The 24,075-nt window shown below is 40.8% G+C and overlaps 1 protein-coding gene across 3 annotated transcripts in view; it reads left to right on the forward strand.

The window, feature by feature from the left end:
• Positions 1-24,075, forward strand: part of ERCC5 (ERCC excision repair 5, endonuclease) — a 30,022-nt gene that overhangs the window by 4,822 nt on the left and 1,125 nt on the right. For 2 of the 3 annotated variants that reach the window (XM_059377604.1, XM_059377605.1), the window contains exons 3-14: positions 1,989-2,104; positions 2,602-2,688; positions 4,093-4,153; positions 6,477-6,620; positions 8,121-8,328; positions 8,763-9,854; positions 12,584-12,825; positions 15,604-15,723; positions 15,892-16,105; positions 16,865-17,009; positions 20,984-21,184; positions 22,556-22,630. In XM_059377604.1, the coding sequence (XP_059233587.1) occupies positions 1,989-2,104; positions 2,602-2,688; positions 4,093-4,153; positions 6,477-6,620; positions 8,121-8,328; positions 8,763-9,854; positions 12,584-12,825; positions 15,604-15,723; positions 15,892-16,105; positions 16,865-17,009; positions 20,984-21,184; positions 22,556-22,610 (2,685 nt within the window). In that variant the 3' untranslated portion in view covers positions 22,611-22,630. Of the gene's footprint in view, positions 1-1,988; positions 2,105-2,601; positions 2,689-4,092; positions 4,154-6,476; positions 6,621-8,120; positions 8,329-8,762; positions 9,855-12,583; positions 12,826-15,603; positions 15,724-15,891; positions 16,106-16,864; positions 17,010-20,983; positions 21,185-22,545; positions 22,631-24,075 lie in introns of all 3 variants that reach the window. The other variant, XM_059377606.1, reaches the window with a different exon arrangement.

A 24,075-nucleotide genomic window follows, 5' to 3' on the forward strand; every position in this document is an offset into this window, starting at 1 on the left:
AATTTTTGAAGCCAAGACTTATTTTGACATATATCCAACTAAATTTCAGCTTTTTTAAAGTTTATCTTGAACAGTCACACTTTTTCCTTTAAAAAAAGGATTATTTTTGAGACTACGTCCTGGGTGCAATGATACAATTCAGCTTTTATTTTTATTATTTTTTTTAAAGATTTTATTTATTTATTTGTCAGAGCGAGAGAGAGAGAGAGAGAGAGAGAGCGAGCGCGCATGCGCATAAGCAGGCAGAGTGGCAGGCAGAGGTGGAGAGAGAAGCAGGTTTCCTGCCAAGCAAGGAGCCCAATGCGGGACTCCATCCCAGGACCCTGGGATTGTGACCTGAGCCAAAGGCAGCAGCTTAACCGACTGAGCCACCTAGGCGTTCTGATACAATTCAGCTTTTAATAGAACTACTGAAATTTTCTCTCTCTTTCTCTCTCTAATAAATAAAATCTTAAAAAAAAAACCTACTAAAATTCTTAGAAGTTCGAGTTTTCCTCGTAGAGTATCTTCTCAGGTGTCCTATGTATTTTTCAGCTATGCTCCCGAGCATGATAGCCTGTTGGAGAGCACGCCTCCTTGAATCTGAGATCGCGGGTCCTCAGTGTTTAAAGAGTAATTAGATTTTATGTGGTGCTAGATGTGACTAATGTGGATTATTGAGGAAGGAAAATGGCCAGGATATAAAAGAGTAACATTGAGTTTCTTTATTCTGAAAGTAGGTTAAAACAGTGTTGGAACAAAGTTGTGAACTTTGGAGTAATTGTGTACTCCCTCCAAGTGACAGCACCCATTTGGTTGTAGGACTGTTACGTGTTGAAAATGCCACCCCATCACTTCATAGTCCCAGATAGACATTGACTAACTAAGTGAGGATGTAGGTAAAAGTAAGGATCGGTAAATGCTTGGGGACATTTGTTCCCTCAGGAAGAGGTCTAGACTTGCCTGTTGCTGTTTTAAGTTATCAAAGGCACATTCTATCAGGTACTCCTTGGAAGGAATAGACAGGAAAAAAGAACTCCAGAATTCATTTATTAACAAGGAAGCAACATCTCCCCACTTCCCCAGCCCCACCTAAAAGGTGTTAGCTAACAGGATTGTAGTAGTCATTTTGTGATATGTAAATGCACCAAATCAACACGTTGTACACCTTAACTTGTACACAGTGTTATAGGTCAGTTATATCTTAATTTTTAAAAAAAGGAAAAGAATGTTTTGGTATTTCTTCCTTATATTCTACCATCAGCATGGAGAGTGTTTGATTTTTTCCTACATGGACATTTCTTACAAGACACTTCTAATACATTTGAGAATTTCTTATGATATAATCTTAAATGTCGAGGGACATAGTGACATGTAAGTAATGTATTCTGTTATTTTTATTTTTATGTTTTGTGGGAGAGAGAGAGCTAGAGAAAGAGCAGGGGGAGGGGCAGAGGCAGAGGGAAAGAGATTTTCAAGCAGACTCCCCGCCAAGCATGGAGCCCGACATAGGGCTTGATCCCATAACCCATGAAATCATGACCTGAGCTGAAGTCAAGAATCGGATGCTTAACTGACTGAGCCACCCAGGTGCCCCAACTAATGTACTTTTATAAAGACCAATATCAGAAATTGGTTTTGGCACAGTAGTGACAATTTTAAAGAATACATTAATAATCCCTTTTAAGAAACATTTACTCAATTACATATTATTAAGTTATAGGCTTCTTGGGGACATGAAAGTCTATTTAAAAGAAACTGAAAATAAATTAATAGTTTGTCAAATACCGTGTCCTAGCCCGTCCATTTAGTAGTAGGCAGATGGAGATTCCATGTTCTTTGCATAGCAGAAACCTGCACATACTCACTGATGTGACAGTTGGGAGGAAATACTAAAGCAGTCGTAGCCTGAAAACTCAGACCAACCAAATGCTATGGAAAAAAGTCACAGAAATGTTTTTAATATACTAATACCCTGAAACAGAATCCTGTGTCCTTTGTTTTCACAGGCTAAGAGAAGGCACAGAAAGGATTTGGCAGCCACTGACTCCAGAAAAACTACAGAGAAGCTTTTGAAAACATTTTTGAAAAGGCAGGCTATCAAAACTGCCTTGAAAAGCAAAAGGCAAGAGGCAAATTCCATTCATTTTAAAGATTAAACGCTTTTAACTTTTGCCTTGGGTTCTTGTGGTTCCCTTTCCCTGATTTTAACTCTGCAAAAAACACAGTGAAATCAGAGGGGTAAGGGGCTGTCCATTTGACCCAGTTCTTGGAAGTTGTGCAAATTCCCTGTTCGGTGAGAGTCAGCTTCGATACGGAGAGAGAAAAGCCATAGTGTTGCATTGCCCACACTGTACTTTTGTAAGGCGGATCTCCCTGCCTGCAGTTGAGGCCCTGGCTGAGGTGCGCGGAGCCGCAGTGAGCTTCCGGTTTCTCTCGAGCCCTCACTGGCTTCCCACAGCAGCGGCCTGGGCAGCCCAGGCGGCAGGGAGAAACCTGTTAGAGCCCCGTGTTTTTCCCCTTCTCACCCCCTCAGCAGGCTTGTGTAATGAGTAGGGGAGTCTTCCTCACTCAGCGTCCTGATTCCCATCACCTCTGCTTACCCCTGTGTGTGCTTTTCAGAGGTGAAGCGCTCCCCAGTCTTACTCAAGTTCAGAGAGAAGATGACATCTATGTTTTGCCACCTTTACAAAAGGAAGAAAAAAACAGGTAAACGTTTAACTATTTAAAAATAGTAATTGTCTGTGTTTTCAGACAGATTCAGACCTTTGTGTTTTTAGCTACATGATAAGGCATGTGGGAATTAATGCATCTGCAAATGTATTCTCGACACCTTTTAGAGTGTTTTTCAAACACTAAATTGTTTTGTAACTCCCTTGTCCTTGTGTTTTGGTAGTTTCTGCTCCTTTGTCTCTTCATCTGCAGGCCCTGTGGTAGCACATTCGTGTGTGATTCCTGAAGCGAATGGATTTTCACGTTCCTCCCCACTGCTTACACACGCTGTCTCTGCCTGTTTCTTAGCCTGTGTCTTCTGTCTCTCACCAGCACATGGCGAGACCACACACAACTTCCTCCTTGCTAAATCCAGTAGACACTCGGCAGGCGTCAGCTTACTGTACTTTTTAGCTGCACGTGACTCGGCACCTGCATTATCCTGCTGTCTGGCTGTCTGGGACCCTCTCTGGCTGCTCTTTCCCAGGCTCCTCTGTGGACTCTTCTCTAGTTCGCTGTTCACTCTCAGCTGCTTCTGTGGCTGAAACGCAGGCGGGGCCCGGCAGTGTGTCTGTGGCTGAAACGTAGGCGGGGCCTGGCAGTGTGTCTGTGCCCCCACTTGCCCACATTCCTTTCCCAGGGGCTCCTGAGACACCAAGTGGCTTCGGAATCAGGCCGGTTCTGTTTCTTTTCATTGCTACCTTGAAGTACCAGAAAGGCTTACACACTTCTTTCTCTGTCTTTGTCTTTGCTCTTCCCCTTTTGCTGGAACTCCTACTCACCAAGTTCAGTCTCTGCTTTGTGGTGCAGAATCTGCTAAAACCCAAACCTGATCATGTCATTTCAGAGCTTGAAATACTTCCTAGCTTCTAACTTCTTTAGGATAGAATTTTAGCCCCTTACTCACATGCTTCTCCAACCTTACCAAGCCCTCTGTTTGTCATTATCAGGCCCTCTTTATGCCATCTCCAGGCAGGCTTTCTTTCCCTTGTTTCCAGATGTTTATGGAACACACTGTTTCTGCTTGGAACACTTGTCTCCATGAACGTTCCTCAGACCCTACAACTAGACCTCTTATTTGCAGCTAAGTCCAAGCAGTGCAATTGCCAGAGATTCCAAGAAACTTTACAGACCTCCCCCTGCACCCCGATTAGAGAGGGGTGACTCCCCTTACTCTACTTTTGAGCATGCTGATGCCCCCTTGTGATGGATGTCATCAGAACATATTGTAATCGCTCCCTGGCACAGCTCCCCTCCCAACTGTGGGAATAATGAGGGTGTGTTTCATAACATCTGATTCACCATCGTAGCCCCTAGAACTAGTGGCCCCTTGCCTCCAGAGATATTTTTTATAAGTTGTCATTAAGTCATAGATACTGTAAATATATGCTTGACTTTCAGTTCAGAAGAAGAAGATGAAAGAGAATGGCAAGAAAGAATGAGTCAAAAACAGGCATTACAGGTACTTAACGTAATTTTTGAATTCAGAGTATATTGTTATTTGAAATGAACAACATGAAAATGAATAAATGTGGTATAAAGTTCCTGGTAAAATACAGACACACACCTTCTTTCCTTCTTTATTGTGCTGTGTGTGTATGTGTGTGCATGTGTATATCTGTACGAATACCCAGGGACCCATCCACATGTGTATGGCATTTGCATTTGTGTGTGTCTAGACATCCAGAACAAGCCATCTTTTACAACCAACCAACGAAACAAACAATAAGTAAGTATAAATAGTAATATGTACTTCTATAAAAATTCAGAAAACGTACCACCTATAAATAACTTCAAGTAACATTTTCGTCTGCATTAGCCCATTCTCCCCCCACCCCTTATGGTTGAATATCCACGTGTGTATTTTAGTACATGTATGCATGTCAGGAGTACATGTATGCATATGTATGTAAACGTATGTCTGTGCTTCTGTTCCAGTTACCCATTGCTGTGTCACGTGGTGGCATGGAAATGGTTGTTATCATCCTCTTACTGTTCTGGGGATTGTTGGGCTCAGTGAGGCAGTCGTCCCTGCGCGGCTCCCTTGTAAATGCAGGCCGGTTGTAGCTGGGGCTGGAGTCCCCTCCAAGGCTTCCTTACTCCCACGTCTGGTGGTTGGCACTGGTTGTCAGAACACCTGCTTGTGGCTTTTCCGTGTGTCTTGGGCTCCCTCAGGGCATGGTATTGTGTTCCATGGACAGGCATCCCGAGAGCAGGTGCCCAGCGGGACCCTGTAGTCTTTTCCGGCCAGCTTCGGATGTAGCACAGCCCCCCTTCCTACGCATTCTGTCTGTGAGAAGCTGGTCAGTGAGCCCAGCCCTTAATTAAGGGGAGGGGATTAGGTGGAAAGAGGGGTCAGAGAACCTGCGGTCCTAAAACAACCCCCACACATATTTTAATGAATGACATTTGTACAAATTGAGGTGGTACTATAATATACAAGTTTTTAGAGTTTTTTTTTCAAGTTTTTTAATAGTGGATAATATTCTTTGATTCCCAAGTTAACTGGTTTTTTTATGTTCCTAATTTGGTGCATCTGGAGAAAGACTTGAGCTACAACCTCAAGATCCTTCAACTTGTAGAGGTTCTGCATTATTAATTCAGAAAATGACAGCAATCATGGTAAAGACTGTGAACATGGTAAAGACTCTGAACATTTTGGTCAGAAAGCCCTGCCTTTAAGTACGGACTCTCCTGTGCACTAGCCATGTGATCTTAGACAAATTAATTTCTCTAAGCTTTATTTCCCATCCCTACCTCCTTTTTTTGTGAAACAAAAATCATAATGATGCCTTCCTCAGAGGGCTGATGGAGCATTAAGGTGTTCCCTTCGTATAGTGAAAGCGTGGGGTGTTCTGAGCATGAGTGTCCTAAGTGCTGGCTGGTTTGCCCATATACATACAACATACCTACCTACGGGAAAGCAAATTGTATTACTAATGAAGAGTTTTAAAGTACTTTCAGTAATTAGTCAAAATTTAGAAAAGGTTTTTCCTTTTTCTGTTTTTTTTTTTTTTTTAAGATTTTATTTGACAGACAGAGATCACAAGGAGGCAGAGAGGCAGGCAGAGAGAGAGGGGGAAGCAGGCTCCCCGCTGAGCAGAGAACCCAATGTGGGCTTGATCCCAGGACCGTGGGGTCACGACCTGAGCCGAAGACAAGAGGCTTTAACCCACTGAGCCACCCAGGCACCCCAGTTTATCCTTTTTCATGCCTGTGAATTTCTCACTTGTCTTCACTTTTGATTATAGGTTAAGAGCAAAACAAAACTCATTATGAGAATTACAGATATTTTTCAAATTCCTAAGGCTCATCCCTACCGTAGGGCTCTGGTACTTGCTGTTCCTGCAGCCTGGGATGTCGTGATCAGTCTCGCTGGTGTCTTTCAAGTCTCTGCTCACCGTCATTTTTTATTCTTATCAGATTAACCTGCTTTATTTTCTTGTTCATTTGTTTATTTATTTGGTTATTCTATGTCTTACTCTACCCCTGAGAGTAGGGACTTGATCTGGCACGATATCCTAGCATCTAGAACAGTGCCTGGCACGTTTGGGGTGTCTGATAGGTATTTTTTCTTTTGAGTGAGCCAGTGGATGGATGGCTTTCTTCCCTAATCTGCCTGTTCACTGATACTTGTTGCAGATTATGTGCAACTGGGTTTAGTCTGTTGTAGATTTTGTAGAACGATCATAAATTCCATAAACTTACATCAGTAGTAAATATCAGGGTAAATAGAGTAAGTGTACACAATGTAAATTTCATGGTTACGTTTTTACTCTTTGCAGGAAGAGTTCTTTCATAATCCTCATGCCATAGATATTGAGTCTGAAGACTTCAGCAGCCTGCCTCTTGAAATAAAGCACGAAATCTTGACTGACATGAAGGAATTTACCAAGCGAAGACGAACCTTATTTGAAGCAATGCCAGAGGTGAAACATACATCAGCACATTAATGCTTAGAATGTGCTCATGCTTAGAGCTTTAGCAAAATTTTTTATTAGAAAAAAGGAAATCGATAAGTATTACTTACATGGTCTCTGTTTTGATTAAACGTCGTTTGTGTCTCAGAGATCCTGAGAGGCATCATATATTTGTAAGTTTGACCTTACACGTTTCTTCAAAGAAGTCTTTCGACTTTCACTTGAGACCAGGTCTTGGAATGCCTGGGTGGTTCATTCAGTTAAGGTTCTGACTCTTGATTTCAGCTCCGGTCATGATCTCGGGGTCATGGGATTGAGCCCCTGCTTCAGGCTCCATGCTTAGCGTGGAGTCTGCTTGAGATTCTTTCTCTCCCTCTCATTCTTCCCTTGCGTGTGTGTTCTCTCTCTCTTTCCAAAATAAATAAGTCTTAAAAAATAAAAAAACACTATAATAAAAAAAACTGCTCTGTGTTCTCATAACACCCTGTAATGTCTATGGTTCTTAGCATGCAGATGTGCCTGTTTTTCTCACTTCTGTATTTTCAGCACCTAGTTCAGTATCTTTCACATAGTAAGTGCTCAGTGGATGCTTAGGGGTTCAATTCTTAGGTTAGTTCATGAAAGTTTTTTTTTTTAACCCATAATATACCTTGTCTGAAGATTACTAATAGTAATATAGAGTCTAATCTAACTTAAAATTCTAGGTGTCTCTTTGTTTTGGGTGCAGACCTAGAAATGCAGTTGGACCATCACCTTCTCTCTTCCTCTTTCGAGACAGTGGCCATAGGGGATTGAGTGGTAAATTCTTCAACTTGGAGCATCTGCTATTGGCTCTACAGCCACAGAAACTTGGAGCAGATGGTGTGCAGAGTTGGGGTCAGGCCTTGTCTCCTGATCATGCTATACCATTAATTACTACTACTTTTAGCAGGTGAATGAGCTTTGTTTTCCTTTCTATTGGATATATTTTTCTTAAGATGTATTTATTTATTAGAGAGTGCGTGTGGGAGAGTATGAGCAGGGGGAAGGGGCAGAGGGAGAGAATCCTCCAGCAGACTTCCTGCCCCGAGGGCTTGTCTAGATTTCACAACCCATGAAATCATGACCGGAGCTGAAACGAAGAACTGGACACTCAACCGGCTGGACCACTAGGCGCCCCACTTTACTTGCATATTGCATTCCAGAAGGTTGTCTGTTTATTAAGCTACAATCAAAATGTCACAGTGCCGGTATGCATTACTGCCTAATAAATGTTTTTTGAGTAAATGATTAAGTCACAAACATTATCCATGATTTCTTTTGCCCAAGTCTTTTTGTTTTAAAGGTTATTTTTTAATAAGGCAGCTACAGTTTTTTCCTAGTTTCAGATTTTACTGTTATAATACGAAAATGTCTCCAGTGGAAAAAAAATAAGTTGCTCTTTGTTCCTTCATCCTTTGGGAATGTTATCTGTGTGGGAATATTATCTGTATTTAATACAAAAAAATAATTTCATTTATTTCATTTTAGGAGTCTAATGACTTTTCACAATATCAGCTCAAAGGCTTGCTTAAAAAAAACTACCTAAACCAGCACATAGAAAATGTCCAAAAGGAAATGAATCAGCAACAGTCAGGACAAATCCAAAGGCAATATGAAGAAGAAGGGGGCTTTCTGAAGGAGGTAGAGTCCAGGAGAGTAGTCTCTGAAGATACCTCACATTACATCTTAATAAGAGGTATTTAGTACCATCACTTACCTAATGGTTAAAAACCAAAAATAGGTTGTGTCTCTGAATTCTAGGAGCTACCACCCTACTCATGTAATAATAAAGCTCTCTATATAGCTATTAATGGGTTACCTGCTGTTGTACCAACCCTCTTTGTTTTTCTTATTTATTTAAAATTTATTTATTTACTCCCAGTATAATTAACATATAGTGTTATATATTAGTTTCAAGTTTACAATATAATGATTCAACAATTCTGTACATTACTCAGTGCTCATGTACAAACCTACTTTAAAATTAAATAACAAATTAACTCTTAGTGCCATTTAAAGGAAAATTTATAACTTCCTGCATGAGAACCAGTGTTCTTTTATTCATCTCACTAGAAGTATGTTGTCTCACTGTAAAACTACATAATGAGAAATGTTTTAATTTTTCTTAAGGTATTCAAGCTAAGAAAGTTGCAGAGGTGGGTTCAGAGTCTCTTCCTTCTTCCAGCAAAATGCGCAGCTGGTTGTCTGACACGAAGTCATCTCCATGTGAGGCACTGAAGCCAGAGAAGGAGCCTGCCGCTACCCCTCCTTCTCCAAGAACTTCCCTGGCTATGCAGGCTGCCATGCTGGGAAGCAGCTCGGAAGAGGAGCCGGAGAGTGAGAATCAAAAGCAGTCTGATGCGAAGAATGCACCTGTGTCCCCGCTTACTCTCTTAGCTATTCAGAAGGTTCTTGACGATGATGAAGACATGGAAGCACATGCTGGAAATGACGTGCAGATAGGAGGGTCAGCAGTGAAAACACTGCTTGGGAACAGTTGCCACGAAGAAGCTGTTGAAGGCCTTCAAGAAGGAGGTGGAGAAGGAATGCTGTTGCCAGCAGGACCCCATCTGACCCATGTGAACTCTGCTCATGAAACCAGCCCTGACACCTGCAGGAGGCTGGCAGACTCAGCTCGTTTGTCCCATCCCATCTTCTGTCCAGGCAGTGAATCTAGTGTTCCAAAAGAAGAAATGTCACTTATTCGTGTGGTGAGTGAAGCCTTTCAGAAAAGCTGTGAATCTCCAGTTAAGGGGAGAGAAGACCCCATTCCTTCAGAAAGCACAGTGGTGATGCACGGCGATGCACCTGGGCTCCAGAGTGGGAGAGAACTGACACCAGTACCTTCGATGAGTTCAAGTTCTGTATCAAGGAATGAAACATACACCAAAGAGCCTGAGCTACAACCGGACCTTTGTCCATCAGGCAGCAAATATGATTCCTCTGTTCTTTCAACTGATGATGAAACAGAAGGTGAAAAAAATCACGTTTCTGAAATCATTGACACTGTCAGTTTGCAAGAAACGAGTAATACACAAAGTATCCCTTCAGAGGCAGTAAGTAACTTGGAAAATGCAGTATCCTTTACTTCTAAAGAGCATGAAAATTTCCTGAAAACCATCCAAGAACATGAGAGAATGGACTCTGTAGACCAGGACTTAATTTCAGTTCCAAAGTCCATGGAGCCAATGGAAATAGACTCTGAAGAAAGTGAATCTGATGGTAGGTGCTTGTGCTCTTCCAGAGATACAGAACTTCCTGTAGAGTTTCATATCTCCAGGAATGGAGATCCTGCAGTGTAGTCTAGTTCCCTTTTTGTTCAAACGGTGAACTAGGAGCCCAGAAAGGTGAAATGACTCTCCCAAGGACACATAGCTGGTTCTTTGTTGTTGTTTTTTTTTTTTAAAAGGGGGAAGTATCAGTTGGAAAAGGTAAAAATGAGTCTTCTGGTTTTTTTAACTTTTTGTTTTGAAATAATTACAAATTTAATAAAGTTGAAAGAATATTATAGAACATTCTGGTTCCTTCACCCAGTACTTCAATGGCTAGCATTTTACCACGTTTTCTTTATCATAGCTCTTTATACATATTTATGTACATGTACATGTTTACTGTGTATTTATATCTATATAGACCCTTTTTTTTTCTTTTTAAAGATTTTATTTATTTATTTGGCAGACAGAGATCATAAGTAGGCAGAGGGGCAGGCAGAGAGAGAGAGAGAGAGAGAGAGAGAGAGAGGAGGAAACAGGTTCCCCGCAGAGCAGGGATTCTGATGTGGGGCTTGATCCCAGGACTCTGGGATCATGTCCTGAGCCGAAGGCAGAGGCTTTAACCCACTGAGCCACCCAGGCACCCCATTATACAGACTTCTATATAGTCAATTCAGAGAATTATTCAGATTCTCATTATTCAGATTATTCTTATTTGTGAAATTGCCTACTTATTGAAATTTATTTATAACCCCAGAATCAATACTCAGAAGTAGGATCTTTGTGGTCATTCTTGGACCTGAGTAAAGTGGCTAGAAGTTTGAATTGCCAGTACTGCTCCCAGCTAAGGCTGAGCAAGGTGTCTGCCTTGTGTTTTAGCTATCCCACAGAGGTGACCAGAAGGTGAATATGGGAGAGAGCAGTGTGGACTAGATCAAGAAACTCTGGCTTAGGTTATTTGGATGGGGTTTGAATCCCAATTCTGTCACCTGTTGGTGGGCAGCCTCAGGCAAGTCTCTTTAACACTCCTGAATCTCATTTGTTCCTTTATAAGATAAAGAAGTTAGAATTTACCAGGATGGGTTGTTTGTAGGATTTATGATTATGAATATATTTATTCTATGAACAAGGATGTATATGTGGATTCATTGTTCACAGTGACTTTATAGAACACACTGCTGTGAATAACAAGAATTGCTTGTACACACACACAAGCTAACTTTTTTCCTGATGTCTGCTGAGTTTCTCCATTCTAAAGTTACCTTTTCCTCTTTGTAATTAGTATTTTATGGAAAGGCTGTGTAAATATGTTGTTCCTGAGCAAACCTTTGTCCACTTATTTTAGCATTCATTGATGATTTTTACCTAAATAAATGATCACTATGATGGTTGCCAAATGGCAGTTTTCTAGTTCTATTATTCCTTATATATTTTTCAGTTTGTATCCTCTTCTAAGGAAGTTCTTCCCCTCTTCCCTGTTTACTACTTTTTTATATCATGTGGATTTAAGAATTCATATTTTATTTAGTGATTTATGGTGCTTTTTTTGTACTTTATGGTTGGAATTTCCCTGGCTTTGGCCAGTGGGGGCCCCTCTTCAGGCTGGCTTCTGGGACTTGACAATTCCCCCTTATATGTTGAGTATTTCTTTACTTTCTGGTCAAGATGTTCCAGATTTATTTTATTCTTGCCCTACCCTGCCCTGTCCCTGGATCCAGCTCTAGTTCCCTGGAATAGAGCATGATGTTTAGAAACCAAGATCTGGACCCTGAGTGTGCTCACTGGTACTGGGGTGTCGTTGCTTCAGGCCCTCTCAGGGACAGAGCCAGGAAGTATATTTATGTATATACCCACAAACATGTGCACACACCCACCTGTATTTACTTCTCTACAAATATATATTTATGTATAAATGTTTCATATATAAAAATTTATTGAGTTCGTACTGATACTGATTCCAATCCGACATCACAGATTTCCTTTTAGCCTCCACTTTTGTTACAATTTTCCTTCCTAACACTGAGAAGCCTTACTACCATTGTCCTAATATATCGACTTATTACTTATTCTTTCTTAATTTGTAACCATCTCCTGATCCCATTGGTGTTCTCCTTGGTCCTGGCTATCTCCTTGGCCCCAGTCCCACTCAGATCTCGAGCCCACTCTGTCCATCATGATTGCATCCTGAAATTCATGCTCCTCCACCTGAAGCAAAAGAAGGGAATCAATTATTTATTATTTTTTTTTTTTAAAAGAAAAGACAAGACACAGGAGAGGAGGGAAAGAAGGTGGAAAAGAAGAGCTATTTCTCCCGAGTACTTATTCGGATCCTTTACACTAATTCACTGCTTTATTCTTTGCTATGTTCATAGTGAAATAGCATGAGAACATATAACAACCTACATGACTGTTTACATCCTCTGATAATTCTCCTTTTTGAACTCCAAAACAATATTAGTTAATTTATTGTATTTGTATAAAGCTTTTATGCAAATCTTTGAAAGCTTGTTTCCTAACTTTAAAGGTAGTGCCAGTTTGATGGAAAAGTCTTAATTTGAAGTTATAGGCATTTCTATTAAATTTATTTAATAGTAATGTTTTACCCTTACATGTTTTCTAGTAAATTCAGATCTTTTGGGGGTAAAACATTTTTCAGGATACTTTGGAATGCTCTCAATGATTTTGGGATAATTTTAATGTTTCATTTATAAACAAAGTGACCTTGTTATTTTGGTACAGGAAGTTTCATCGAAGTACAGAGTATAATTAGTAATGAAGAACTTCAAGCTGAATTACATGAAGCTTCTAAATCTCCCTCCAGACAAGATGAAGAAGAACTGATAGGAACTAAGAAGGAAGAAGCCACTGGTGACTCTGAGGGCCTCCTAAGACTCAGTTCTGGAAGATGTGATTCTGAGCCATGTGAAGAAGCTGAAAAAGATACAGACAGTTCACTCAATGAATGGAAAGATATTAATTTGGTAATAATAAGAGATCAAGTCTTAACCTACTGCTAAAAAAGAGCCAAGTTAAATAGCTTTTGAGCTTTAAGGAGTTACTGGTTGAACATTTATTAGCTTTTTGCACGCTTTTTTTTTTCTTAGCTATTTTTTCATCATTATGGGGATTGGGAAGTCTATGATCAAGGTGCAGGCTAATTTGATTCCTGGTGAGAGCTTTCTGGCTTGCAGATGGCTGCCCTCCTGCTGTCCTCAGGTGCTGGGGAGAGGGGCGGGGATGGGGGGAGAGGGGGAGAGGGTAGGATGGAAAGGAAGGAGGTATCTTTCTTTCATAAGGCTATAGTCCTATTAGATTAGGGCTCCACCCTTATGACCTCATTTAACCTTAATTACTTCCTAAAGACACCATCTCCAGATGCAATCACATTTGGGGTTAGGGTTTTAACATAGAAATTTTTGGGGAACTCAATTCAATCCACAGAAAGAGCCACATACAATACCACCTTAAAGCATAAAATACTTATATGTAGGGCTTACAACGTATGTGAAAGATTTGTATTTCAAAACTACAAAACACTGATGCTAGAAATCAGGGAGGACCTAAATAGATGTGGTTTTGGGTGGGAAGATATAATATTATTAAGATATCAGTTCTCCCCACACTGATCCATAGATTCATGGAATTCCAATAAAAAAACCAATGATAGATATTAACAAGCTGATTCTAAAATTTACATGGAAAAGTAAGGAAGCTAGAGTAGTCAAAACAAATTTGAAAAAGAAAAAATTTAGAGAACTTATAATACCTGATATCGAGATTTACTATAAATATAACAATAATTAGGAAAGTATGATATTGACTAAAGGATGGATACATAGATCATGAGAACAAAACAAGAGTCCTGCAGCGGAAGCAAACAACAGTGATCAAGACAGTTTGCTCTTGGCATAAAGATAGACAAATAGATCAATAGAACATAATAAAAGTACAAAAATGGATCCATGTATATATGGAGAACAAATTTTCAACAATGCTAGAAAGGCAGTTGGATGGAGGAAGGAGAGTCTTTACAGCGGTGCTAGGAAAAAAGGCAACTTTGGTGTTGTGTATGATACACCAAAATCAACTCAAAACACATTACAGGGGCGCCTGCGTGGCTCAGTGGGTTAAGCTGCTGCCTTCGGCTCAGGTCATGATCTCAGGGTCCTGGGATTGAGTCCCGCATCGGGTTCTCTGCTCAGCAGGGAGTCTGCTTCCTCCTCACTCTCTGCCTACTCGTGATCTCTCTCTGTCAAATAAATAAATAAAATCTTTAAAAAAAAACACATTACATGTTGTGGTTTTACGTTAACTCTTGAAACAAGACAATAGGAGTATGAATCTTCCAACTTCGTTTTTCTCCAAGTTGTTTCACTTTTATAAATCCTCTGCATTTCCATATGAATTTCAGAATTAGTTTCTCAATTTGGATGAAAAATGCCCAAGGTTTTGATGAGATTGTACTGAAGATACAAATCGATTTGGGGAGAATTAAATCTTAGCAACACTCTATCTTCTGATCCTTGAACACAGGATATGGCCTGATTTATTCAGACCTTTTAAAATTTTTTCAGTATTTTGCAGTTTTCACTATACAAATCTTATACATCCTTTGTCAGATTTATCCCCAAGTATTTAATATTTTTAAGACTATAGAAATTGATGTTTTATTTTTTACAATTGATAGCTTTTAGTGTAATTCATAGAGTCCTACAACTATTGCAATCTTAGAACATTTCCATCACCTGAAAAAGAAGCCCGGAACCCATTAGCAGTCACTCCCTGTACCTTCCTCTCCACCTCTTTGACGACTCATCTTCTTTCTGTTTCTATGGATTTGTCTTTTCTGGACATTTCATATAAATGGGATAATACAACCTGTGGCCTTTTTTCTGGCTCCTTTCACTTAGCAGAATGTTTTCAAGTCCATCCATGTTGTAGCATGTGTTAGTCCTTTATTTCTTTTTATTGCCAAATAGTATTCCATTGTATGGATAGGTACCATATTTGATTCAGTCATCATTTGATGGACATTTGGGTTGTTTATACTTTCTGACTATTATGAATAATGTTGCTATTAACATCTATGTACAAGTTTTTGTGGGATGGAATATATCTTCATTTCTCTTTGGTATACACCTAGGAATAGAATTACTGGGTTACAGGTAGCTGTGTTTAACCTTTTGAGTCCCTGTCAGACTGTTTTCCAAAGTGGCTGCACTATTTCCACGAATAGTATATAAGGGTTCCGATTTTTCACATTCTCATCAACGCTTATTTGTATCTGTCCTTTTGATTCTAGTCGCTCTAGTGGGTGGGAAGTGGTATCTCACTCTTTGTGTGTGTGTGTGTGTGTGTGTGTGTGTGTGTGTTTTAAAGATTTTATTTATTTGAGTGAGAGTGAGTAAGAGAAAGCATACGCAGGGGGAGCAGCTGGCAGAGGGAGAAGCAGGCTCCCAGGGAGCCCAGTCCCCAGGACTCTGGGATCATGACCTAACCTGAAGGCAGATGATGCTTAATGGACTGAGCCACTCAGGTGTCCCTCACTCAGTGTTTTCTTAAATTCAATTTGTTTAAACTAAAACATGGGTGATTTTGTGAGGGAGCTTTGAAGATATTACAGACTTGCTCAGAAATCCAAGTGGGAAATTTCATAAGGAGGAACGCTTATTTGGTAATTGAGTCAGACTAAATGTAGGCTTTTTGTAACAAATGAGTTCAACTGGATCATTAATATAATGATGAAATTTATTTTGCAGGAGGAGCTGGAAACTCTGGAAAGCAGCCTGTTAACACAGCAGAATTCGCTGGAAGCACAAAAACAGCAGCAAGAACGGATTGCTGCTACTGTGACAGGGCAGATGTTCCTGGAAAGCCAGGTAGGTGTACCCGCCAGGCCTCCTTTTGCAATTCCCACTGCTGGTTTTACTTAATCTGATTCCCCAACGGCATGTCTTCAGTGAAATGTGTGCAACACTGCTCCCATTTCTGGTCAAGGCCCATTTCCCGCATTTCACGGGGGTCACAGCGTGTCTCTGACTCTCCAGGAACTTCTTCGCCTGTTTGGCATTCCCTACATCGAAGCTCCCATGGAAGCAGAGGCACAGTGCGCCATCCTGGATCTGACCGATCAGACTTCTGGAACAATCACTGATGATAGTGATATTTGGCTGTTTGGAGCACGGCATGTCTATAAAAACTTTTTTAATAAAAACAAGTTTGTAGAGTATTACCAGTATGTGGACTTTCACAACCAACTGGGTAAGACTTCAGAGTATGATTACTTTATGAGATTTACCTTTAGAATTTGTATTATGAATTTTTTCCTTTCCAAGGAACTCATTGATGTATTAATTGGGAAATGGTAGGTCTCTACCATTTTCATGTAAGTGATCTTTTGTTTCTAGAGAGGAGTAGGATTTTTAAATTAGAATTAAGAAATTAAAACCCTAGAAATATGTAGGGATTTCCTGAAGAATTAATTACCTGACCTGCTTAGACTTTGACCAGTTATCCTAGATCTCTGGAGTAAACCAAAGGTGGTGGAGAGATGAGGCAGGCGGAGTCAGTCCTGCTGGAGTCACGAGCTCCATGGCCCCGTGGTGGTGTTTCTGGCAGTGATTCTTTTTTTTCCCATTCATCTAACAAATACATATTGTGTGATTCCTGTATGCCAGTTCTCGTTCTTGGCAGTGGGGAAATGGGAGAATACAAGTCTAGTAGGAAAAGGAAATAATAAACATAATCCATGTAGAAAAAAAAGCTGGGAAACAGGAGAGGGTGACCTGCAGTCACAGGATGGGTGTGTGCTGTTGTATATGGAGCTGTGGTCAGGAGAGTCTTCACTAATAGGTTGTTTTTGGGCTAGGGCCCAAGGAGAAGAGGTAATGAGTGTTGTACATCCTTAGGGATGAGCATGTCAGACAAAGGGCCTGGAGAGTGTAAAGGCCCAGAGGCAGAATTTTGCTTGGTGTGTTCTAATAAAAATTTAAAAAATATAAAATGTTTTTACTTTTCTAGGATTAGACCGAAACAAATTAATAAATTTGGCCTATTTGCTTGGAAGTGATTATACAGAAGGAATACCAACTGTAGGTTGTGTTACAGCCATGGAAATTCTCAATGAATTCCCTGGACCTGGCCTGGAACCTCTGCTAAAATTCTCGTAAGTTCTTTCTTCATTTCTTTAACTCAGGTGTTTATGTAAATACCCAATTTAGGGTGCCTGGGTGGCACAGTCAGTTAAGTGTCTTACTTTTGGTTTTGGCTCAGGTCATGGTCATGGGGTTGTGGGATCAAGTCCACATTGGGCGTCGTGCTTAGTGCTCAGCATGGGGGTCTGCTTGGAATTCTCTTCTCCCTCTGCTCCTCTCCCTGGAACAGGCAGGCACACTCTATTGCTCTCTCTCTCTTTCTAATAAATAAATAAATCTTAAAAAAAAAATACCCAGTTTAAAACAGAACTATTACTTGCCTCATGAACTGTCACAAATCACCAGAATTGATAGGGTTACCAAATTTGTTTTCCCTTTTCTAGACTTCAGTGAAATCGGAGACAATCTGAGGCACTAGGCTTATCCTAGTTCAAGGGTACATAGACTTGTCTGTAGGATTTCACAGGCAAATGGAAATCTCATTTCATTCATTCAGAGATCGAGTGAGTAACTGCTGTGTGTCAGACGCCCTGCTAGGCTGGGGGAGGAAAGTTGACTAAGCCGTAGGCTGCATTCTCAAGGAGCTTCACACTTGGGGGAGCTAGAGAAGCAAACACATCCCTGTACTTCTATGTGTTGAGGAGCTGAAAGAGGGGCCAGAAGGGGCATGGAAATAGAATGTTAAGAACTTTACCTATGCCCTGCTGTCCCTTTGTTGCTGCGTGTACTTTGATGTGTTTAGTGCTGGTGCATCCCACCCGAACCCACCATTCTGCTGCCCTTGGGGTGCACTTCAGTTAGGAAGGTTCTGGGACAGTGGTAGTCACGAGGATGTCTATGGAAGGAGTTCTGTCTTAAGGTTGGTCCTCCATGGCATTTTAAAAAATTGGAATGTAAGTCACCTACCATATATTTCACAGTTCAGTGGTTTTTAGGCTACTCACAAGGTTGTGATGGCACTTTTTAACCACCAGCTTGTCATGAGATACTAGTTGGTAGGAGCTGATTTAATGATTCTTTGAAGTTCTTTCCAGTTGTATCTCCAGTTGTGTCTGAAAAATTCTCAGATGTTCTGGTATAAGAATCAGTTACTACAATTAAAACTTAAATGCAGAAGTGGTCTTAATGTTTGCTCTTCTCCAGCTGTAGCACACATACCAATGTATTTATTTTATGTTTTCTTTATCTCTCTCCTCATAATTTTCATATTATTGATGAAATAATACAGTGGCAGTAAGTTATTGGGTAGCTCATAGGTCATGGTATTTAAATAACTTGAAAAACTACAGATAACTTTATTGTATAAATAATAATAGAAAAATTATGAAATATGAATTAAAAAGATGGTTACAGTTAACATTTTGGTTTATATAATTTTAGACTTTTCTATGCATAGTATACGCTTATGTTAACCATATATATGTATACGTCTTTACTCATGCAAGTGTGTATTGTTTCTTTTTTTAAGAATGGGATGAAGCCATATGCTTTTTATGTTACCGGTAACTCATGTGGTGATAGAACAAGGCATACTACGGACAGTGTAGAGATGAGTAACAGTTTTGAATGACTCCATAGTAGTCTTTTGATGTATCATGATTAATTAGTCATATGCCTATTGTTATTTCTGTTTTTTAAGTCTGAACAAACACGATTTGAGTGTCTTCAGAGACGTATCTTTGGGTTCTTATCTGATTATTGTTTTAGGATAAATGGTATTTAGATTTTCAATTTGATATCCTAAATTTTCTTGTTTGTTGAAAATGTGCATTTCTGGTAGAGTGAATGCCTACTTATGCCATATTTCTTTGCTCTCAACAGTTGTTGCTCATTTGTTGTTAGTTGAGTGGTTTACATTTTAGCCGTTTCTGCTCTGGCTGTCCAGCTGGCGGCCGGCAGAGCGAGCGGCCGGAGCCGTGCAGGGCCCGGAACGCGAAGACAGATGCACAGTTAGAGAGTGGGAGGAGGTGGAAGAGCAGTGACACGGAGGCTGTTTCCTTGCTTTCTTTTCTGCTTTTCCTTTCCCCTAGCTAGACTCTGGCTCGTCACCCCCCTTTTAGGTGGAGCTGCGCTGGACCTGCCTGCTGAATTCAGCCCAGCTGTGTTTGGTCAGGCCTGCACAGTGCGCTGGCCTCGTCTGTGGAGCCTTCATTGTGAATTGACTGCCGACGTTTAAATTAGGGGAGATTTCGTAGAACATTTTGGGTTCTCCTGGGGGAAATGAGATCGGAAAACACTGGGCCCAAATGCTCAGATAACCCTGAAGGAACTGGGACAGAGAACACAGTCACCCCACTGACTTGGCCAGGGCACAGCTCCTTCAGTCCTAGCACAGTCGCTCCCACTCCCTGTCGTGTCCCCCACAGCTCAGCTGATGGGCAGATGCCATCTTTCATCTTTATGGCAGTGCCCGGCCCTCCTGCTTTGTGGAGGCGGAGACTCTCTCAGTGCCATGAACACTGGGCATGTTGTGCTGGTCGTCCTCGCTGATAGGCCCGCTTGCTTGTCGCGAAGATGGAAATTCAAAAGAGAGTAGGTGAGCATGCTAGCTGTTCTCTTAGTGCACTCCTGGAGACGGTATTGTAGAACTGACGGAAGGTAGATGGGAGTTCCTTTTGGCCTTTGGATGCTGCGTGAAGACTGCAGTTAGTCTTTTCCAATGCTAGGTGGCGCTCCTGCATCGGCGAGGGGAGACCGAGCGACTCCGAGTCTGTGTCCGATACCCCCCAGTATGTGAAGCAGAGCAACGAGAGAGTTTTGTTCTTTTTAGCGTTTCATGAATGCATTGATTAGTGAGGGTTTTCTTTGTTTTTAACTTTATGCTCTTCATTCTTCCTATTGTGTTAATTTTTCTGGTTATCTCTTGCCGCATTATAAGATACTTTAAACCTCAGTGGCTTCCAGCAGTCATTGGTTTTGCCTGTGAATCTGCAGTTTGGCGAGGCTGCGTGGGCACGTCTCGTCAGGCTCCGTGTTTGTCGGGGGCCGCTGAGCTGGGCTAGAGGATGCGCTGGTGAGGGACCACGTGTCTGGCCGGGGGCGCTGACGTCAGCCCCGAGCTCAGCCAGAACTGTGGGCGGGGCCTCGGGCCCCCTCCATCTGGACCCCCTCCCCAGCTGGAGCGTCGTCCCAGCATGTCAGCTGCTTCCGAGGCAGATACTCCGAGGTTCTGGATGTGGAAACCGCAGGCTTGAAGACCAGGCACAGCTTCCCTTCCTCCATCCCAGAGCCCACCCGGCTCAAGGGAGGGGACGTGGGCCCCACTTCCGGATGGGGGGAGGAGCTCAGAATGTGCGGCTGTCTTTAATTTGCCATAGTAATTTCTGCTCACGATGGAAAAACTGAAAAAGTAATAAAATATAAAGAAGAAAATGCACAGTTGTATTCTTGCTTAGAACATTGCCTAACACAGTAAAATAATAGTTGTCGTTGCTTTTATTATTTTAAATTGCTTTGCCTGTTTTTCTTTCTTTACATATATGCGTCTTCTCCAAAATTGAGATTTTACTTTCTGTAGAATCATGTTCTGCATTTTTAAGATATGACATGATGTTCTTGGTATTTTTACATATTATTAAATATTCTTGGGTCTATTATTGTAGTTGATTTGAGGTAATGATACAGATCTTTGACCTCATTTTCCTGGTGTGAAAAGAGCCGCAGAGAAGTGTGGGCTGTGCGGGCGATTCTCAGGGTCTGAGCACGCCAGTGCCAGCTGTGAAATCTTGAGCAGATGGTGACTTGTGCTTGGGGTGGGTTTCTTTCCCTGTGGGGTGAGGCCGGTGGTAGGACTGAGCTCGGGTGATGAGCGGGGTGTATGACAGCTGACCCGGAGCCAGGCGCGGAGGAAGTCAGTGTCTGCCGTGGTTACTCTGTGGATCGTGGGATTTGTTCTGGGGCTTCAGTTTACACCTTCCAAGAATGGCCATTTATCTGCAGCACATCTGCCATAATGTCCTGAAGTCTCATCTCCTTTGCCTTACAGAGAGTGGTGGCACGAAGCTCAAAAAAATAAGAAGATAAGACCTAACCCCTATGACACCAAAGTGAAAAAAAAACTGCGCAAGCTGCAGCTCACACCTGGCTTTCCCAACCCGGCTGTTGCAGACGCTTACCTCAAACCTGTGGTGGATGAGTCCAGGGGGGCATTTCTGTGGGGGAAGCCGGATCTGGACAAAATTAGAGAGTATCCTTTTACTCCTTAAAGCATAAAGGAGCACTGAGCCAAATAATGTGCTTTGTTTGAATCATAGGGAACACTTAGATCGGTTTTTTCTTAATAACTTTGTTTAAGATGCTCCTTTTTTCCTCTCCTTAGGGTTTTTTTTTTTTTTTTTTTTTGTGGTAAATTACACATAACAAAATTTGTCATTTTAACATTTTAAGTGTACCATTCAGTGGCATTAAATATTTGCGTATTGTTGGGCAACAATCACCAGTCAATACATCCCTCCACATTCTTTTCATGTGAAAAGAACTGAAGCTCTAGACCCCTTGACAGCAACTCCCCCTCCCCTCCCCTCAGCCCTTGGCAACCACAAGTCTACTTTCTGTCTCCAGGGTTTTGAAGACTTGAGTACCTCATTTCAGTAGAATCGTTCTGTATTGGTCCTTTTGTGTCAGGTTTATTTCGCTGAGCACAGTGTCCTCAAGGCTCATCCAAGCTGTAGCACATGTCAGAATGTCCTTCCTTTTTTTTTTTTTTTTTAAGATTTTATTTATTTATTTGTCAGAGAGAGAGGGAGAGAGAGCGAGTACAGGCAGACGGAATGGCAGGCAGAGGCAGAGGGAGAAGCAGGCTCCCTGCCGAGCAAGGAGCCCGATGCGGGACTCGATCCCAGGATGCTGGGATCATGACCTGAGCCGAAGGCAGCTGCTTAACCAACTGAGCCACCCAGGCATCCCTGTCCTTCCTTTTTAAGGCTGAATAATATTCAATTGTGTGGATATGCCCCATTTTGCTTATCCATTCATCTGTTGGTAGATACTTGGGTTGCTTCCATGTTTTAGCTATTATGAATAATCTCTTCAGAGTGGAGAGGATCTTTATTTGAACTAGGTATTGATAAGCATGCATAGATACAACCACTAATTATTACTCATTCTGAAAGGATAGAAGACATGATTAGTTTTATTCCTTACTATTGTTTATATGTTCCTTCATGCATATTTAAATCATCATTTCGATAGATACTTAAATGTTTGCAATAGTATTAGTCCTAGTACAGTTTTCTCTTGAAGTATGTATGATATCTGAAACTTGTTTTTATTCTAGGTTAACCTTTTCTCAGAGTAATGAGTCTTTGATATCTTAGAATGAGAGTTGGATATGTCTCATCTTAGAGGACATTGAACAGGAGACACTGCCACAGGATTATGTTGCAGTAATTTGTTTTGTCATTCTGTTCTCTTACCACTTTATTCTTTATAAATATGAAAATCTTTAGAGATACAGGGAATGGAATTATGGGTGAGTTTTTTGCACCTTTTTATTTATCACTTGTTTAAATATCTTTAAAAACATGTAGAAGCCTTAACTGCCTGCATATTTTGTCAGCGTTATTTTGGGTGGAACAGGACGAAGACAGATGAGTCTCTGTTTCCAGTATTAAAGCAACTGAACGCCCAGCAGGTAATCAGCTCTTTTCCTAAGTTCAGGGTGAGGAGCGAACATAGAAGGACTGCTAGTGGCAGCTATGAAAGATCCTTTACTCTTTTATTTTAGAGCCTATAACATACATTTTAAAGTTATTAACACTTTTAGATAAGAGAACAGAGGAAAACAGAAGAAGGGGAAATGGCACTTTGTCTCCATTTTTCAATTTCACTCTTAGGGTTGAACTTCAGGATCTGTGAGTGTTTATTCTGACTTTGAAAAAAAAAAATAGGCTAGTAATGGATTGCATACTGAGATGTTTATGGTTGACTATTTTAGTTTTTCAGAGCTATTTTCCTTTAAAAAAATTTCAGGAAGTGTCCAGTCCAAAGCAAATCCTGATCATTAAATTCTCTTCAAGTGCAAATGTGCCTTCATTCTATAAATGAATCATCATCACTATGGCACATTGGCAGGAGAGATTTTTTTTTTAAGATTTTATTTATTTGTTTGACAGACAGAGATCACAATTAGCCAGAGAGGCAGGCAGAGAGAGAGAGGAAGGGAAGCAGGCTCCCTGCTGAGCAGAGAGCCTGATGCAGGGTTCGATCTCAGGACCCTGGGATCTTGACCTGAGCTGAAGGCAGAGATTTAACCCACTGAGCCACCCAGGTGCCCTGAGGAGAGATTTTTGAGGAGAGATGAGGCCTTTGTATGGCTCTGTCCTGTGAGGTGGGTGTAGGTAATTGTGTCTTGCTTTATCTATGAGTATGTTCCTACCCCAGGAACAAACTCCAAAATGTATGTACAGGTAAACCACTTAGTAGAAATCAGACCATATCCTATGAATTACATATATTTAAACCTATTATGGTTAGGTTTTGTTAATTTAGAAAAAAATAAAACTGAGGTGGATGGCCTCTCTGAACAAGTCTCCTTTGCTTATTTGATGACTTTCTATAATGTAGCCATTGTATACAAATAGCCAAGGAAAGCTTATTGGCTTCGTGACTGATTACTCCTTAATTTCAGATAAGTTTTTTTGTAATATGTTTCTTCCTTTACATTAAAGAAGTTAATATAAATTTATTTCCCCAAAATTAGGAAGTGAAAAAAGTGAATTAAGATGATCCATTATTTACTTTTTCTGAGACAGATATTAACATTTAGCTTTATTTTCTTTTATTTCCCCCCTCCTTTGCACATATATTTGTTATCATACATAAATACAATTTGATCTAACTCCCCTCTCGTACTTATTAACATTAAGACTTTTTTTTCTTTATATTGCATGGTTTTCATAATTTCAAATGACCAGATTACATTGCATCAAAGAGATTTCACTTATGGGTTCAGTTCACTTACGTGGACCCTTGATTTTCAGGTTTTCATACATAATGCTGTGATGAACATTAGGCATAAAACTTTCTTCACATATAACTATTATTTTAATAACATCTTGCTTAAAGTGGATTTGCTAA

This window comes from Mustela nigripes, chromosome 15 (assembly GCF_022355385.1).
Source record: "Mustela nigripes isolate SB6536 chromosome 15, MUSNIG.SB6536, whole genome shotgun sequence".
Lineage (NCBI taxonomy): Eukaryota > Metazoa > Chordata > Mammalia > Carnivora > Mustelidae > Mustela > Mustela nigripes.